The 19102-nt window shown below is 47.3% G+C and overlaps 4 protein-coding genes across 4 annotated transcripts; 2 read left to right on the top strand and 2 right to left on the bottom strand.

Annotated features, from left to right (window-relative positions):
* Positions 1 to 36: 36 nt before the first annotated feature.
* Positions 37 to 4993, bottom strand: HD556DRAFT_1442935 (uncharacterized protein; the record flags this gene model as incomplete). The annotated part of the gene is made up of 6 exons (XM_041306533.1): positions 37 to 1507; positions 1557 to 2584; positions 2637 to 3019; positions 3075 to 3671; positions 3728 to 4180; positions 4234 to 4993. The coding sequence occupies 6 exons, from the start codon at positions 4991 to 4993 to the stop codon at positions 37 to 39; spliced, it is 4692 nt and encodes a 1563-aa protein (XP_041160540.1).
* Positions 4994 to 7032: 2039 nt separating this feature from the next.
* HD556DRAFT_1431978 (Fcf1-domain-containing protein) lies at positions 7033 to 7880 on the bottom strand (the record flags this gene model as incomplete). The annotated part of the gene is made up of 6 exons (XM_041305075.1): positions 7033 to 7261; positions 7314 to 7386; positions 7439 to 7587; positions 7643 to 7708; positions 7760 to 7827; positions 7878 to 7880. The coding sequence occupies 6 exons, from the start codon at positions 7878 to 7880 to the stop codon at positions 7033 to 7035; spliced, it is 588 nt and encodes a 195-aa protein (XP_041160541.1).
* An 846-nt stretch (positions 7881 to 8726) lies between these two features.
* Positions 8727 to 9451, top strand: HD556DRAFT_1442937 (uncharacterized protein; the record flags this gene model as incomplete). Its single annotated transcript, XM_041306534.1, has 3 exons — positions 8727 to 8771; positions 8827 to 8906; positions 8965 to 9451. 3 exons carry the CDS (start codon positions 8727 to 8729, stop codon positions 9449 to 9451), a joined length of 612 nt encoding a protein of 203 aa, XP_041160542.1.
* A 2279-nt stretch (positions 9452 to 11730) lies between these two features.
* On the top strand, positions 11731 to 12913 carry HD556DRAFT_428060 (uncharacterized protein). Its single transcript, XM_041310575.1, has 3 exons — positions 11731 to 11982; positions 12035 to 12114; positions 12174 to 12913. The coding sequence occupies exons 1-3, from the start codon at positions 11938 to 11940 to the stop codon at positions 12760 to 12762; spliced, it is 714 nt and encodes a 237-aa protein (XP_041160543.1). The 5' UTR covers positions 11731 to 11937; the 3' UTR covers positions 12763 to 12913.
* Positions 12914 to 19102: the final 6189 nt, after the last annotated feature.

The following is a 19102-nucleotide window of genomic DNA, read 5'->3' on the forward strand; positions in this document are numbered from 1 at the left end:
AGGACAAAATATGAACATAAAGATACCGAAATGCTTTCATTCAGTGGGGAGCTGCTTCTGTCTCTTGGCTTGCGAGTCTTGTTCTTCATCTGCTACACGAGACCGCTTGTTCCGTCTGATCTTTTTCATCTTGCGACGATCCTTGCCTAATCCGTCTGCTCCGCTATCAGGGCCCTCTACATCTTCTGTATGAGGCTTGTATGCAGCTGAATCTACAACTTGTCGTTTGCTCTGTCTCCGTTTCAGGATATGGGTCGATCGCTGCGGACTTTTCGATAGTGGATTTTGAGAGAAATCGCCCCCTTCTACGTCGGCACGGGTTGCTTTATCAGGAACAGATTCCTTTCGTCGGCGTTTAAGTTTGGGAGAACTGCCTTCTTCATCCGACGACTCTTCACCTGACGCCGAGAATAATGAAGATGCATTGTATAGCTGCACCTCAGACAAGGACGAGCTAAATGATGTCGCGATTGATCCTGCGGTGGAAACGGGTGGCCGCGAGATCGATGTCATTGGTGAACGCCGAGACGCCACTGAAACTTGTGGCGAGGTGGTAGTACTCTGTGACAGGGATGCGGAAAGCTTCAATCCTGCGGTCGATTTTCGGCCTTTCTTCTTGTATTGTGCTTCCTCTCCGGGTTGGAGCAGGAAGAACACCTCGTTTTCCCGGATTAGGTCCACTCCGACTAGTTGCCGCAAGATGCCGACCAGATAGGGATTGAAGTCCAAGGCCTCGATATTGCCCACCAAGCGAGAATAGTCCTCATAAGTTGCGGGACCATGATCCTGTATCTCCTCTTCGTCCATCAGCTCTTTGTCACCAAGAGAGCAACCGGGTACCACGAAGCATACTCTTGGCCCACCCTCCTCTTTAGGTAGACTGACTTTGTGGAATCGACAGTTAGAGCGAGTGACGGGTGAACTTGTCAACGCAGCAAAACGCTGAACGTTGGAAGAGGGGGTACGTGACAGAGTCGAACCCGAAGAGTAATCCTTTTGGCGCTCAGGGTTGTGGGAAGGGTCTGGGGATGCGATCTTGGTGCTGTGAGTCCGGACTGATGCAGAAGGTAGAGGTGGCAGTCGATGGCGGTGATGCATGGCACCATGTGCATGGAAGAGCGGCGGAGGATGTTGGATTGAAGAGGAATCACTTGGTGCAGAGGACACGATAGAAGAAGCCCGTGACCCATTGGCGCTAGTGAATTGGAGCAGTTTGGCGGTGGTACTAGCGCCAGAGCTTGCTGATCCGTGATCGCTACCGCTATCGAGGAGCTTCCGCTTCCGGCCGCGACCTGGCACAATCCGCGCTGCTTTGTGATCTCCTTGAGATTTCTTGTGTACGCTTGACATCGAACGAGTAAGACGACTGGAAGTTTGTACTGGTGACATTCTCTTCCGCTTCGAGGGCTTCGTTTGAGATTCTCGGTCTTCAGTATCTCCAGACTCCTCGGGTTCATGAACGCCAGGAGACTCGTGCGGTGTGTCCGGGACATTAGTGAAGTGTTCCCTGTGAATCCATTGAATATAAATCAAATGTTCGTATTGATGTGACGCACAATCCATATTTAGAATCAGTGTACTCCTGGCTGTCGTCTTGGCCAGGTTCACGAACGGATTCTGGTGATACCTGACGGCCAGGTGCCAGCGATGGCAATGATTCTTGTTCTGACAGAGGACTGGGTAAGCGGGAGTTCGCGGATCCGAGGACCTCTGCGGGGAGAGCTTCAGCTGCTGATGCTAGAGCGTCTTCAGGGAGATCATGATCATGATCTGGTGAAGGTGTTTGATCTGCTGCTGTCGGCAGAGTGCTTCTGTCCACCTGCTGAACTTCCTCAGATTCTAGCGAAGCTACTGCAATGTCCTCCACTACTGAGCGGTGTCCAGCGGCAGGCTTCGTTGGTGGTTGTTCGGTTTGATTCTCTGCATCAGCACCGACGGACGAAGGATAGGATACGCCAAGCTGCATAGCTTCTACGAGTTCAGATTTATCATCTTCTTGGTTACCAATAAATGTCCCGGCTGGACTTGGTTCAGTAACTACGATGTTGTCGGAAACATCGATCATGGTGGTGTCAATTTCAGATCGCGACTCTTCTGCTAGAGCGCTCGTAACGGAGGCCACGACATCGTCAGAAGACGGAAGCGGTAGGTCTGCATGAGAGGGTGAAGGAGTGCCAAAGACATCACCTGTATCCACACTAGTCGGCTCGCCCTCCCGAGGCGTGAAAAGACCACTTGGACCGCTGCTGCCTTCAGATGGCGATTCCCGACGAGAGAAAGTATGCAAAATTGACGTGGAGACGGGTACTGAGACTGGAGTGGGTTGGCCTGGTGTGGAGTCCGGGCTGATGATGATGTGAGGGGTACCCGGAAGTTTGTCCAAAGGTGGAGGAGTCAGTTGCGAATGCTTGGTCCCGGAAGAGATGATAGGGTCTGACACGGAGGGATCACAAAATATGGGCATTGGGAAGACCGAGACGTTGTGATTATCAAATGAGGATAGTTCCGCAGAAGCAGGTTTCGCTGTAGCAGGAACAGTCTCCGCCACCACGTTGACTAGGTCAGCGGCCTGAACCTCCGGCTCCTGTAAAGCATGCAAAGTTTAAATGATGAAGGTCATTTGAGGTTAGACTCACCACCGACGCTTCTGTAGGAGGTTCCTCAACTACATATTCGCCATCGAGATCACACACATCCCCGGCAAAAGATGCTACCTCGATCCCTTCACTCATTCCACGAGAAATAGGAGTAGTAGCTTCCATCTCCACAACAATACAGATAGGCTCGTCGTTGGGTTTGTCAAGTTGTTCCTCAAGAGAGCCACCGGCTGTGGAGGTGGGCGCAGCAGAAGGAGAATCATGTTCGACATTCTCCAAGGTTACGTTCTCAAAACCATTTTGGATCTCCGTGGCAGGGGTCGGTTCGATCGAGTTGCATGATTCTACCATAGCATCTGGATGCTGTGACCGAAGTTCCATATCCCCAGGCTCCGATGCCTCCGTTGGCACCATAATGTCGCCTGTTCTAGCAGTATTTAGTGATACAATTTGTGACTGAATCATCAAGTCACTGACCGGCTTTCTCAATGCCTGGCGGAGACATCACATCTCCGCCAAGAAACTCAGCAGCAACCATACCGCTGATGTCAACCAGCGTAGTCTCAACTTGTTCGGTCACATTTGCTAAAGGTAACGCTTCGCAATTCAGGAGATCAAAGAAACTCTCCACTGCAGCGCGTTCATCAGCATTCAGCTGGGAGTTCAAAAGCGGAAACTCGTCGACTTCTGGAGTCTTAATGTCATCTTCTTCAACAACTTCCAAGCCTAATACGTTCTGGTCGTCACTGCGCTCGTCCTTCTCCTGATGAATCTCGTCGCCATACCCAAGGTCACTGGTTCCTAGTGGAATAGGACCTTCTGGAGCTTCTTCGCTCCCATCTTCTTCCTCATCATGTTCCGCATCAATAATAATGATCTCATCCTGCGCCTCTTCAGTGTCGTCAACCCCCGACCTTGGAGAAGAAGTTTCGAGGTGTCCAGCGCGGCTAGCAAACTTTCCTCGCGGGAACGCGGGAGGCCAATTCCAGTCAAGATGTTCGGTAGGTTTGGAGTAGGTTTGGGGAGTGGACATCGATCCGCTATGGAATTCATCAAATGAGGAGGCAAAAATCACTGAATAAGAAAGATTTGAGTGAAACCATGACACAAAATGTGGTGCATGGACAAACTTTGTTGCTCGTCTTGAGACAGGCTGTCTGCGTCTCGATATAAATGGTCAAGAATGTTCTCGGGATCTTCGTGCTCCCCATGGGTCCCTCGCACATTCGAGAGCTGGTAATCATCAACATGACTACGACTGGAGCGCGCCTCGACAGGAGATGACGGAGGAGGGCTCGAATCGGGGAGTACCTCATCGGTCACGTCTACATTGACTACAGCAAGTTCTGTCTTGGGAAGACCAGAAGAATGCCCGTCGTCCTGTACTATGTCGGAAAGAAATGTATCTACGTGCGCGTCATGCACAGGAGTAAGACTAGAAGGGGAAACGCCGTTCAGCTGATCTTGCGCATTGAAATCACCGCCAGCGTAGAAATCTTCTGCGTATGTTTGTGGACCCTGCCATGGATCAGGAAGTTCTGGAGACAGAGAAGGTTGACGCTGCGTAGTGGATGGAGGGAAATCTTGATATAAGGTCAATTAGCGCATGGCGAATGATTTTGTCAGAGCATGCTACCTTCGACTTCTTCTGCATCGAGCTGGCCTTCTTGTTCATACAGGACAGAACCTGGCTCATCTTCTACCTCATCAGGAAGTAATTGCGAAGACCGGGCATACTGCCTGCCACCGAATCCAGTTTCATGTATAGGAGCTCGAGTATCTTCTTCCTCGTCCGAGCATATCTCAATAATGTCCGGACTCTCCTCCCTAGAGGATATCTCCTCCACCTCATTTTTCTGGACTTGAGGATCGACCAGGCAGTGGCGGCGGTGTACAGTCCAGTTCCCGGCTTCGTGATGGCCATCATAACCCTCGCCTTCCTCCTCGGGAAAAAAGCCCTCTGCTTCCATAGCAGAGTATTCCTCGTATTTCTCCTCACTTTCAGCACCTGACTCGGAGTCGGAAAGCAATTCAATCGGACTTTGCTGAGCACCGAGGCCAGAGCCCTCTCGCGGGTCCCTAGCCTTGCCTTTGGCGCGTCTGCTCTGGATCTCAGCAAACGAATCTTCGAACGACTGGTCTGAGAATGTGTCCTCGGCAGCTGCGTTAACATCCAGTGGCTGGTGTTCGTTAAGCGTAACGTCTTCTTGAGTTTCCTCACCAAGTGCTCTGCGCAGAGCACTCGTGATTCCACCAATCCATTCGTCGAACTCCGGTTTGGTGAATTTATCGTACGGGTTGTGAATAGGCCGCCTCAGAGACTTGGGATTTGTGGAGACAGGCGTAGTTTGTGGTGCAGGAAGGATGGGAAATGGCGAACGCCAGCTGGTCGACATTCTTGTTGGTCACTGTGGCAGCGATAGACTCGCAAGAGTAAAGCCAACTACTTCGATATCTGATGATTTTATGAAATGAAAAAAATGAAGAGGAACGCGTCTTGCCAGTGGTCACGAGCAACAAGTTAGGATGAATGAAACAACACGAGACAACGCATTTTGAACTCAGCGACTAGATCTAGTACCACTATGACAGCAGTGGAGTGGACTCTTCCAAAATTTGGTTGGTTGTCGACTAAATAGATTCGCGAGTCTCCTGCTTAACAAGTAGACCCTTGCAGTCAGCTTGGAGTCTCTGTCTCTGGACAGACATAACGACTTGCGGATCTTTCGTTCGTAATTGATTATTTCGACCCTCCTTTAATCGAGCAGACTGCACCGCATTGTCAAGCAGGAGTTTCGCCTTGACAGCCTTTTATAGACGAAGAAATAAGGTCGTTCCTTTCAATGGTCGAGCAGTGACAGAGAGAAATGGTGAGCGTTATGATATGTTGAATGCCTAGCATGACAGTCCTAGTAATTGTATTCACGGGCGCCGCGGTCGCGTAATCAAAGGGGGTCAGTCCATTTCTTCATTGCACATCGAGTACTTGGACTTCATTGACAATAGAGCAGTAGTTGAAGGTCGCTCGTGGTATTCCCACTCGAACGCATGTCTGGCACGGTGCAATCATGGCGATTGACGTGCATTCTTAACTCTTCCAATATCACACCACATGACTAGGACTGGTTGCTCATGCGCACAGTCCGAGGATGTAGATGTCATCAGCTCCGCGGACGATCTATGGAATGACAAGGTTCTACAAATCAGTAGCTCGGCGGCGGCCTCAGCCACCGTTTCAAGGCTATTGTACTGAGGAAGCCGAGTCCTGCATGAGAACTTGATCAATCGAGGGTTGGGCATATATAGCAGCGTGTACCATGTCACAGAAAATACATCAAGAGCATGAGGTCAGTTTAAGTGTCCTCATATTTCCCATACTGCGGAATCTGCAGCTCGTCAAGTTGACGCCAAGCCATGATCTACGCAATACCAACGAATTTAGCAGGCTGCAGAAATTGAGGTCCAAAAAGTGGACACCTAGCAAGTGGTCGTTATCATTCAAGCAAATCATCATCCACCTCTCTCGCTCGCCCTCAATAGACCTAGCGCTACTAAAGGACTAGAGAACACGAGCCTCTCAGACCACCAGCCAACCAACCAAGTCCACCACCTCACTCGTCTCTTCTTTTACAGAGTTCTTATTCTACTACTGCACCTGCGGTCGAGCTTGCGTTAAGTCACCTTACCGTCAGCACCTTCACACACCATCCATGCACGTACAAAGCTGAGAATCTAGTGTTCTCAGGCACAGATTTAGAAGCTAGCTGAGCCTAAACTCTCGTGCGCCGCAAACATAAAATGCTTATCCCCCTACGGTAGCGCTCAAGAGTTTAATTGACGTTAGTCTTCGATTGTAATGTTGACTCGGGATGTGCCATACCGAAACTGAGTATTATATAAGGAGGGGTGCACAATCGTGGATCTCGGAAACTGTGCGAGGATGTCGCACGCGAGGAGAACGAGAAATCTGGAACAAAATGACGTGACGAGGGAAATCTGATAAGAGTACAATGCCCGGACGTGCTCCGGGACAACTCAAACGTAGCTCCATGAGCTTAGCATCGCATGCCTTCAGGAAGAGAACACGGACAAGTTGGGCTCAGATAGTGATTGGGAATCACTAGGTTGGCATCAGAACAAGATATCATGGCACCTTAGCACTCCGTTATCACAGGCACATACGTACCCTTTCCACTTATCCGTGGTGATGCAGATAAGGGCCCCAGAGCTGGTACATCCCCAGAATTCTAGGGTTTGGAATGCAATCGAAACTTCCCATCTTATACAGCACGACACGGGTATCTGCGCAGAGTGTACAGCTGTTTGATGTACACGGTTCTAACCAAATGGGACATACTGAATGAATCACTTGCAGCAGGCCGCATGGAGTATCATTAAAAAGTAACTGTAGATGTACTTTTTAGTCTTCAACATATCATGAACCAGGAGCGCCTTGATCAGGAAGCCGTTCGATGGCATAACGCCTGCTGGCGATATACATTAGCGGTACGCCAGGAATCTGTCGTATACGCCTCCGGAGTTCTTGGTCGCAAGTAGCGACAATATAGCACTTGTGAGCAGTGACACGCTGCACCAAGCAGTCATCTGCGTACGTTCCGGAATGGCTGCAGTTCAACCGCTCGAACCGTGGATCTCGAGCAACACTGATGGAAAACGTAAATGAATGCGCCGACAGCATGATAAATATTGTCTTACCGAAGTGCTATACGATACCGGTGGCCGAGCTTCTCTAATTCAGCCATAACACAGTCCGTAACACAGGGTATGCCTGTCAATATTACTGTCAACAGATACCCGGCAATTGCGACAAGACCACAAACAGTTAGCAAATAAACAGTCCATCATACCACTGACTAGTTCAAGTTTATTTTGTAAACTGAAATTTATGAAGTTTGTGTCGATCAACACTCGGTAAGGTGGCACAAGTTCGGTGTTGTGCGCAAGGAACATGGACGATGCGATCTGTGGTCTGAAATGCATGGGTTACTTACAGTTGCATGCCCAATAGGTTACGGAAGACTCACACTCGGCGGACCGCCTTGGCTTTCTCTTCCTCTTCTTTCTTCTTCTGCTTCAATTGGTTCTCTTTTCTGCATCAAAGGATTCAGCGACAAAGCGGGGCGGCTGGTCAGGCAACGCACAATCTAGCATCATTGGGGTTCAAGAGGCGTTTTACGGCGGCAAACTTTCTAGTTTTCTTTGCCTTGCCCTGATAATGACAGTCATTAAAGACGATTGCAAGTTATGAAGTGCACTTGCCATGCTTTGAATGCACTGAGAATCTGAGATCAAGTTTTCAGACCGTACTGCTTGAGTCAGCAACAACCCTGAAGTCTTTATTCTCACGGCACGAAGTCCAGTTGCTAACACCACCATCTTCAACAGCTCTTGGGGGAGGCTGTATTCTAGAATAAATACCTTCTGTCTCAGAGGTACATAGAGATGATCGTTGGCAGTTCATGTCGCGCCAATAAGTTAACTCGGGTATAAAGTGCTATTGTTTTCAATTCTGCTCCGCATACGTGCCAATGGTTTATTTCATTCATCGACAGAGTCATCGCCCTAGGCTAGCATTCATGTGCACAACCCGCTGAACATCTGTCTTGGTATGTTTGGCCTCTGCTGATATGTGTTCTATAGGGATTATTGGGATAATGAAGACCCTTCGTGATAACGATCGACAGACTGCGGCGTTATACATGACAAAAAAACCATGTGCGTGCGACTGTGATCTCGACTCCTGTCAGATTCCTGGTTGCGAGGGGTCGAGGACTTTCGTCCGCGGCTTGACTGCCTAAAGCCTAAAATATCGACTGCAAGTACACGAATGACTGCCACGGTACATATCGTCATCAGATAAGATCTATATAGTTGCTCAATCCTTCGAGTTCGCAGATGTCAATTCATGGGTATCTGAACCGCCCGCCTGGTACTTCTTAGTTGTGCTTGGTAAATGTGCTTGCGAGCATAGATATCGGACGGAACATACTTCAAATTTTCTCAATCGTCCCTGTTGTCTAATGTTAAATATCCAGAAAATTTGACTTTCTTTTCCCTATCAGAACTTCAACAGTTCGTCCAACAGCCCTTCTTAGTTTGCAGCCAAGCATGTTGGCCAATGATTCATATAGTACTGCATCTACCAATGTCGAGGTGTGTTTAATCTCGCTTTCCGTTGAGGCTATCGCAAGCTGACAACATCAAAAAGCTGACATGTGTTCCAGATGATACTACTGGCTTGGAGCGCATAATGCTTGCGGCACAGGGCGATTTACAGAGACTACTGAGGTAATGATTCATTCACTCTCGCCGCGCTAAGCCAGACATTAATACTTTTACTCTCCAGCTCATATTTTGGCCGCCCTATCTTTATCGAACTTATCTACGCACACTGCTCTTCCCGTCTTACTCCTGCAAGTTCAGAGAACCCCATCACACAATCACGACAGGTGCATCTCGTGTGTGCGTCATGCACTGTCTGCGTTGCAACATCCACTGTTACCATCACCTCTCCCCAATGCGAACGTCTGTTTCTTGATGAAAAATTCCCAATCGGGCAGACTTTCCGACGACTTAATCGTACTCCAAAGTTTAGTCTCCTCAACGTAGAGACACAAGCAATCGATGGGAAGCGTGAACTTCGGAGAACGTATAAGCTGGAAACCGAGGGCTTCGTTGCAGAAATCTTGGAAGTATTTCCGGACAGAGACATGTTCGTCCGTGGAGAGGCATGGCTGATGGAGCAGAGGGCTGACTTGAACACCTCTTGCACTATCGCAACAGACACGAAGCCTGAGTGGCTGTCCGTGCGGAAAGGAAATACTGTTCATTAGGGTATTACTGAATGAATTTGATTGACTAGACCTTCACATGTCTTTATCTTTCTTACGAAGCGTGTTCGCGACTCGGATTCGTCATAAACACTTCGCTTCTGCGATTTACAGAATCGACCGATCGCCTTCTACCGCCGGCGCGCCCGTGTCAAATATCAATACAGAGACACTAGTGGCTACCCCACCCCCATTCAGTTGGCTACTTATTTGACTACGATTAATTATGAATAGACTGGATTGCGTGACATCGAAGTAGTACCTGAGCAATCCGCGAGAACACTGGCAGTACCTGTACCTGCTTCGTATACCTTTCACACACGTGGCCCCCGAACGCGTCGGTATATCAAGATAGATCGAATGACTCATTTTACTAGTATACTCTGGTCTGACTTTAGTAATGCATGTTTAGTAGTCTCCCCCACGTAGACACAAGAAGACAGTCAGGGATGCTGTGATCTGTTACCAATATGAAATTGTTCGGCTCCTACAGCAAGATGCGAGCAGAGGTGAAGATTTCATTGAGTCATTCACCGTTCGGCAAGGACCTCTATAATTTCATTGATATTTTTGTTCTTTTTCTTGCGAAGTAGCTATTATGCACTCCCTCTGATGCATTGGTAGCATATATGACAGTTCAGTATGTCATAGCATGTGTGTGTTTTCAATTAGGAATGATAAATGCAAGCCCGCTACATAGAGAGGAGTAGAGTGAGGCTTGGGCTGGCTGGAGAGGCCAGAAATTAATGTTGATATGGTAGAAGTTCTGGAAACTACCAAATTAGGACGTGTTTCCGGGTGGTAGTTGTTCGGGAAGACAATACATGGCTTTATGTTCGCCTTGCAACTTCAACTTGCAAGATCCCAGCCTATTGAAATCATTTATCGTTGATTGAAGTACTACTAGAGGATATTTGGGGCGCCATTTGAAGCAATTTCTACTGGCCTGGTGCTATTCACCAATTTTAATCAGAGCCGACAAGATTTCCCTTGTCTTTGTATTATTACGTTCCTGTGTTGCGCTGCTGGCGGCTAGTTTTTGCCACGGGCTGGCGACAGCCGAGTGGTGGTAAGAGGGCACCGCGCACCCTGACACAGGATCGACATGCGACGGCCAGGCAGCCTGAGGCAGGCACTGATGCGTCATAAGATAAACAGAAGTTCAATGAATACAATTGGATGTATGGGCACAGCCAGAGATCAATATCAATCGAGATTTGAGGTGGTATGCGGCCCTACCAGGCCAGGTACCAAGTGGTACAACTTCAGTTACAGGCCATGAGCTACATACTTTGCTTGATAGACTTGTATCTGCGCAATCAATTGCTGGGGGTCTATCGGGAGACTGGTGGTATATCTATATCTTGAGATCTGGGATGAAATGAAGTTGAAGATAAGAGTCAGTCCTACCGAAAACGGATCCGAAGAGGATGACACAGAGAATACCGAGGGGGCGATGAATTACGCTTCTGAGAAAAGATGAATCCTTTAGAATCGCCCACATTATGGCAGGACTGCCGCTGGGGGAGCGACTTTGGCTGAACTTCAAAAGTTTACACGTTATGCAACAACTTGCAAGTGATTGCACACCGTGACGTGAATGATGATTTCCAGAAACCTAGGCACGCTTCGCGTAAAACATTGACACTAATCATATTAGTATGATTGTGTGCTGCAGGGTCAGGCGTAGGAGCTTATCTGAGTAATAGTCTCAACGCCTGTGGTCCTCGAGGCTCGATACGATTTAGGCAGCTCCACAGTAGAACCGAAACCGTCCCCGACTTTGTGCGAGTGAGAATGCACTTTCACTAGCGTGACAGCTTCCAGTTGGTCGTGATCTTTGTCTGACGTTCCTCCAGTACCTTTGGATGCCTGAGCGTACATAACAGTTGCCAGGTCCAAAGTATGGATCAAGTTGCGAGACAGTCGGTCCAGACCGTCCAAGCGATAAGTATTGATCACTAATGATATTTTTGAATCAGCGCTAATTGAGATCGACCCTTGTGCCGAGTCCCGGACCTGACTCATCTCAGTAATCTGCTTTGCTTCTCTTCTCGAAAATAGTTGCTGTACGGTGTATGGAACACGCGACACGGGTCATCTGTGACGTAGTTCTAGACTAGTGGGTGAGCTAATGCACGGCCGATATATTGATTGTGTTTAACATAAGCAGTTGTATAGCGCGCCCATCTATCATCGAGGACGTAAAGATTCTCATGTTTTCACGTACAATAAAGCCATGTTGAGTTGATAACCAAATCGCGACCGAGTAATCATGGATAGACAAGATAGGCTTACAAGATCCTTCGCTTCACTTATCACTACATCATTTGGCTCCGTCCGATGGAAGTGAAGCGAAGAACTTGATTTCAAATTTCATTGTGCTCCGTGTCGTACTGTGGGAGTCCGAGAGCCTTATAAGCCTAGGACTCATCCACCGAGCACCTTAGGCCTTCTTTTCATTCGCTCTTTGTACAGCACGCGCCATAATGATCAGTAAGGACTCATTTAACAACGCATCTACGTCCGTAGAGGTAACGATACTGTCGTCATGCTTTGGACCTGTCTCAACCTCCGCCTTTACAGTTGACATGCGTTCCCGAGGATACTACTGGCATTGAGCGCATCATGCTTGCAGCTCAAGGTGACCTCCAGCGAGTGATGAGGTATGTCAATTGAAGTTGGATGCGGTGACACTTGCTAATAAATAACCGCCTTTCTGTAGCACGTTCTTTGCTCGGCCCATATTTATTGAGCTCGTGTATGCCAACGGCTCGCCACGGCTGAAACCGGCCTCGCCTGAGGATCCCCTAACGCAGTCGCGGCAGGTACATCTCGTGTGTGCTTCACGAATCGTCTGCACCGCTACATCCAAAGTCACCATCACACATCCCGACTTCGAACGTCTATTTCTGGACGAGAAGTTCCCCATTGGCCAGACATTCCGCAAAATGCTTCGCAGCCCACAATTTTCCCTCCTTGACGCCCAGACAAATGTCGTTGGTGGCAAGCGGGAACTACGCAGAACGTATACGCTTGAGACCGATGGTTTCCTATGTGAGATCCTCGAAGTATGGCCCGACAGGGACATGTTTGTTCGTGGAGAGGCATGGCTCAGTGAGAGCAAGCTTGAGCCCGAACAGACATGTGTTGTGGAGAGTAAGGATAGCAAGCCCTGGTGGCTTACTGCCTCCAAGGGCAACACTCTACCCTGGGGATTCGATTGCACGAAAGGTCTGGAGCGTTCGCCGTTGGTGTACTATCACGATATTTGGTTTGTTTCGTTGTACTTGCTCCTTTTATACCTCATATAGATATAGATAACTATCACTAACATAGCATTTCCTGACATGGATACCTGGATTTATACGACTGGGTTCGATGTATATTACTTAGACAGCCGTAGGCAGCCCCAAGGTTGATATTTGGTTATTTCCTGAAAACATTCGGATCGGTGCCGATAAATGTGCGAAGAACTTAACACTGATCGTGTCGTGTCTTTTACCATCCTGATTGACAATTGTCCTAACCAAGGAGTTCGTACCCTGCAGGTTTCCAAATCACGCTTCTGAACCAACGTCACCGGTAATCGTGTGCGAGTGTTGCCGGCCGTATATTCAAGATGAAGGAAATGAAAAGGACTCGTTTAGACTTGTACCTGGCCGCCGTGTCACCACAAAGCGAGAACGCTAGCGAATAACCAGAGATAAACTTGCCTAGGCAAGTACCTGTCCGTCTTGGCAGGCAGATATTCTGGATTCCGGAGCCCGATGTGTGAAATAAGATATAGATGAGGGAGATCCTGGGAGAACGAGAGAGAACGAACTTCACGGTGACGAACAAGTTATCAAGACTCATGTGCAGTATTCCTATACTAGTTATTGTGACAGACCGGAGCCGCCAGTCGATTGATTGCCAAGCTTGCCGTACGGATGATCAGATACAAGGAAACCGATTCCACTGCATGAACTTTACCGTTGAAACGTACGTCTAAAGTCCACAGGCACGTGTACATTGTAAAAAAAATGTACAGTAAATATTCGAAAGGGGGGTCGCTGACAGAAATGAGATTGCCGCCCGGAACACGCGCGCCGAGTCCTGATCACAGCAAACATGTTTGAGAAGAGGCGATGTACACGGCCAGGAACGCGGAACGAGATGGCGATGACTCGACGGAACGGCGTATGTACGGAGATTTGAAGGACATTATCCGCACTGATATCGGCTGCTACTATAGACACCCTGGCCAGGAAATAGTACAGGAGGCGGTCTGGTCCGATCATAGCAACGAAAAACCTTGTCCTATGAAAAGATGGTATTTGTCTGAGAGCTCACGTTGGTACTAGAACGGCCCCTCTTCCTCCGTCTTTAACAGACACCAAAATGGTAAGAAGTTTAGGATGTTTCACTAAAATAGAGATATGAGGCAGTGGCAGGCAGAGCCACCACCTTTGATATCGGAGCGACACCCTGCTGACTGACTAGCGTAGTGACGCGGGGTTCGTAGTGGGAGTCGGCCTTCAAACAAACCGAGGAAAGTAAGCTCACGGTATACAAATTTCAGAGATGCATGACTATCGAATCATTGACGACATTGCTTTGCGTTTCCAAGCGACCGAAGTACAGATGCGGCAACCACAAAGGAAAGCTGAGCGCTGAAGGCCCGTATTGGGCCCGTATATCCGTATCATGATTAACAAACGTTGTGGATGCTGCTGCGGTGTTGGGCACACATAATCTTGCTATCCACGTTCCTCGCGTTGTCGTGGCTGACGGCCCGAGAGCCTCATGAATGACTGTAGACAAGAAGCATGGCGAGTTGACACTTTGGTTGCTCCCGAGTTCAGTAGCATGTATGATGGACAACGTGTGTTAGTATCCAAGCGAGATGCAGCAAAAATGAGTGGAAGCGTTGATTCCCTTATCAATACATCGACTCGGAGCAAGCATCCGTGGGTGTTGCTACTGTGGTGTGATAATGGTCATGTTGAATCTACGTTTCTCACCGCGGCCGTGTAGCTAACGGCAACACTTTGTGATAAGATACAGACCAGTCGGAAAGAAGACACATGAAGGTTTCATCTGGGTACGATACTGAACCCTGACTAGGATCGTGGTAGGGATCGGCGGCGATACTGAGCATGCGAATGATGTGAAGATAGGTGATAGTGGAATACTGCCACAGCGATGTTCAAGGTCTAAGCCAGGTGTTCATAGGACGCGAGGTGCCCCAACCTGCCGTATTTTTGATTATCACGAAGCTCAGAGTAGGCCGCTGTGTCCGTCGCTGTCGCTTTCGCTTTTACTACGCTGTTGCCGCACGTGAGAAAACTAGCAGCAAAATAATTCAAACTCAAACTACTATTTCCGACAACTTGATTGCCTAATCCTTGCCCTTCCCTTGCCCTCACCACCCTTCTTCATACCTAGCCTTCATTTATAATGTATATGTGTTTTTTTTGTAGTTTATAAAATGTGGGATTAAAATACCATATTACTGATTCAATATTGATTTGATATCCATAATATTTATCCGAAGGGTTAGGTATTGACAGATGCAGCAGCTGCAACAGAAACTTTGCATGGCCAACTCTTTGATTTGTGTACTTGCATGTATGATGTCAAACATGAATGGGATTGAGCAAAGCTTCACATCAAGATGATGGAGATGAACAGATCCACACACTGCATCAGGAAATCACTGAATTCCTTTTCATACTTAATTTGTCCCTTACTTACCTTAATTGTAGCGGCGCATGCACCAATCCCTGACTCAGCCGACAAACACCATTACTCAGTACTCAGTGAGTATTGGTTTCCCTTTCTTTGTTGACACCATACTTGGGCTTCTAATTTTAACAATACCACTCAAATCCTGGCCTCTCATGCCTTCTGATTAGGCATCGGCACAGGTAAACCCACGGGTGTCCAAGGTCAGACCCGTACCCATACCTGCCAGTTACCTGTACCCGTACACCCAAGGGTATGGGTCTTACGACAGGTACTGATGGGTAGCAGCGGGTATGCAGTGGGTATGCAGGTACTTGATGGGTATGGCATTAAAATACACTGTAGATACATAGGTCAAGTTAATAAAATGTCATCCCAACCATCCTCGAGATCAGCCTCTTCTGCCTCGAGGTCTGGCAGCCTTGCAAGCGACATAACATCACCATCTTTTACTAACCCTATCAAGCTCCAGCAGCCTAGGCAAAGTATAGTGTGTGTAGTCTCGGCAGAAAGTCATGACCAGACATGAGACAAAAGTAAGCAGCCCTGTGAGAAAACACATTCAACATTGACAGATGTTGCTAAAAATGAATGTTAGAGTGCACAACACACCTGGAATGGTCAAGAAGTCGAGTGCCATGCGAGGGCATCCTCCACTTCCTCGATGTCAGTGTTGAGGTATGCGTCGAGTTTGCTGATCACAGAAGTCTTTGCAGGCTTTGCAAGGGCAGGTAGGCGATCAAAAATGTTAGTAGTATCATCATCCTGTAGTGCTAGATTTAAATATGAAAAAATAACATAATAAACAAACCAATGACGCACCTGGGCTATTGGGTCACCTGAGTCTTCCAATGTCTGAGTGGCTCCAGCAGAGTGGGATGCGTACAAGCACTTGTACGTATTGTGGACAATGCTACGAGCTGCCGCAATCCATTCATCCTCCCATCTGGCGGCCTTGAAGTATTCAAGCTTGTAGCATGGATGCAAAACTACAAGAGAGTCAGTAAATTAGTAGTACATACATGAAAAAAGGACATACCCATGGCGATGTGGTAGGTCTCTGACTTATCGGTAAGAGAATAATACCTTTCTAAAGTCTTCTTGGAAAAATGCAGAGCAGTGTGAATAGCAGGGTCGAGTAGTTGAGAATTAATGATTCCATTAGTGAAGACTGTATTAATGTGCCAATCCATGGCAAGATTAGGTGTTCCCTGTGAAAAAAAGAGTGTAGCATGCTTCAAGATCTGTTGTAGTACTTCGGTGAGACCAAGTGCAGCTCTGTGACATGTGACATACCTTCAATATGTCACATAGCTGTCTTGCAAGTGTCCACTCCTTCTCACTCAACTCAAAGGCCCCAAACCCCAATCGTCATTTGTCTGTCATCACGTCAATTGCAGCTCAGTACTCGATCACAAATATTAGCATATCAAACATTGAGTTCCACTGTGTCAAGACATTGTGGAGCATGATTCTTTCTGGTAGCTTCAAGTCAGCCAAGGTTAGTTTCCATTCTAGAAGAATTAGTGTTGTTAAATGGATCATCTTATAGGCAAGCTTCCAGAGCTGTTTATTGTTGTCAGATGATGGTTGCAAGGTATGTGTTTGATTGTACAAACATTGACGAGGAGTAATCTAATTGGCTGTATGTTTGTCTGTAGCTCTTTGTGCTCGACATCCATCAACTCAGATGTTTCATCCATCCATTCTTTGATATTATCGACTTTGTTGGCATCTGGGTCCCCATCTCCATTTTCAGCTATTGTTACCCGGTCCTCCCACTCAATATCAGTTGCAAGTTCTTGCATGTCTTCTTCAGCACTACTAAGGACCTCATTGGCCTTCTTTTTGGGTAAGTCAAACTCCTTAATGAAGCTTTTTGCAATGAGATTGACCACATGTAGAAAGCAACATGTCCGCACAGATTCCCCATCAAAATGTGCTACAAGGGCTTCGAGTTCAGCAGTCATGGTGTCGTTATTGGATGTGTTGTTGGCAGTGACACTCAGGATCTATGAATATGTAAGTTTTTGTGTGCCTATGTCAGAGTATGACTCACCTTGTCTGTTATTCCAAAGTCTTGTAGAACTTTTGCAAATGCTTCAGCGAGATGGAATCCAGAGTGTGACTGGACAGAAAATAAGGTTCATTTTTGTGTTCAGCACATGTATACTCACCTTTGCAACCTCTACAATGTCCAGAAGCATTGCCAATGGTTTGCCCTCATGCTCAAGGTGAACTGAAATGGCAACAAATGCCTTGTGGTTTGGCAAAGTCCATGCATCCGTGGCAAAGTTCAATTCATCATCATAAGTCTGTAGCATTTTTGCAATATGTTTTCTGACATTGATGAACACAAGCTTGACATCACAGGATACCATCGATGGCGATGGGATGTAGTATTTAGGGCATCCAGTTTTCATCAAGCATTGGAACCCTCTATTCTGAACGATCTCAAACGGGCGCAAGCTTTCACTGACCCAGCATACAATCTCGGCTCTGATAAACACCGTGAGTTTACAGTTGCTTCACAATTTAATGTACTCACTTTGTCTCTGTCTTTGTATGTTGCTGGTGTGAATATATCACCCTACCCTTACCCTTTCTGTTGAATGTAGTTATGATTGAGCCAGTCTGCAAAATACTTGTAACCACCCCATTAGACTCTGCTGTTTTTGCATTTTGGGCAGCCTCATATGCAGCCTCACCCCAACAACTCCTGACATGTTTCGCCATGTTACTGGTCAACTTTGCATCACCTTTATCAAGATACCTTCAAACGCACTGCTTGCAGCCTTTTCCAATGCACTTGAAGACATGTGCACGGCGTCCATTTGTATATTTGATGCTTGGTGTTGGTTCGAAAAAGGTGTATACAGGTGATGTCCAGCTTTTTCTTATCCTCTCTACTTGAAATATACTGATTAAATTTGTGAAAGCTACCACAGAAATCAAGGACTTGCCGAGTTCATCCTCTGAATCCTCACCATCAGAATCATCGACACCAGCCTTTGATTTCACTGACTCTGTGTCAGAGTCAATGACAATGGCATCTCTACATAAGGATTCTTCTTCCTCTTCTATATGTACTGTAGGTTGCCTGCAAAGAGGCTGACTATTTGCAGTACTAGCCAGGGGACTTGGACTTGGACTTGGAGAGACAGTTTCATTCAATTCTGAAGGTATGTTCTTTGACTTCTTTGTTGCCGTCTTGTTACTCATACTGCTGGCCTTCTGTTTTAGCTTGCAGCTTCCGTCGGCTACAGCCTAAGCTGCTTTTTCCATGAATTTGGTGACACGTATCCTAAACATGGCTGAGGGGAGATTGTGCGTGAGATTGAAGGTTATATCAATTACCCATTTGTGTAGTCTTTAAGGTTTATGAGCAACTGTACAGTACATATTTGTATAAAGTTTAATGTTTGTCAGCTCTGTTGACCATCTGTTTTGGGCTCGATGGGCCATGGGTATGTCATGGGTCACAGGTACCGAGCACCTATACCTGTACCCGTACCCATGAGGTACCCATACCCGTGACTCACACAGGTTACCCATACCCATGCCAATGCCTAGATAGTGTGCTTGGATGAGTCAACATGGTGAGGTGGTCAGATGTTTGCTCAGGTGTGTCTGCAGGTGCTTTGTCTGTTTCTTTCAGACTGTCTGAGCTGAAGTAAGACTCTGACATGCATGTTCATAAACATGTTCATTCATAGCCCTATCTCATGCTCATCATAATCTCGTTGAATTCATCTACAAATATGTTCCACAGGGAGAGGAAGACCCACTGGAGGCAAGTTGCCAGCTCTTGGAGAACGTGAGGGGGAAAGAGGAAGTCAGCAGCATTGTAGATGTTGGAGATGTGATGAATGAGGTTCAGTAATTACAGCTCTTTTCATAAAGGATGGCAGTGGCGTGATTTTT

Source organism: Suillus plorans (genome assembly GCF_016647745.1).
Source record: "Suillus plorans strain S12 chromosome Unknown HD556scaffold_26, whole genome shotgun sequence".
In the NCBI taxonomy this organism is placed as follows: Eukaryota; Fungi; Basidiomycota; class Agaricomycetes; order Boletales; family Suillaceae; genus Suillus; species Suillus plorans.

Coding starts and splice junctions, on each gene's coding strand:
- HD556DRAFT_428060 (XM_041310575.1), top strand. CDS start 11,938: ATGATCAGTAAGGACTCATTTAACAACGCATCTACGTCCGTAGAG. Junction 11,983..12,034: donor ACGCATCTACGTCCGTAGAG/GTAACGATACTG, acceptor CCGCCTTTACAG/TTGACATGCGTTCCCGAGGA. Junction 12,115..12,173: donor GACCTCCAGCGAGTGATGAG/GTATGTCAATTG, acceptor GCCTTTCTGTAG/CACGTTCTTTGCTCGGCCCA.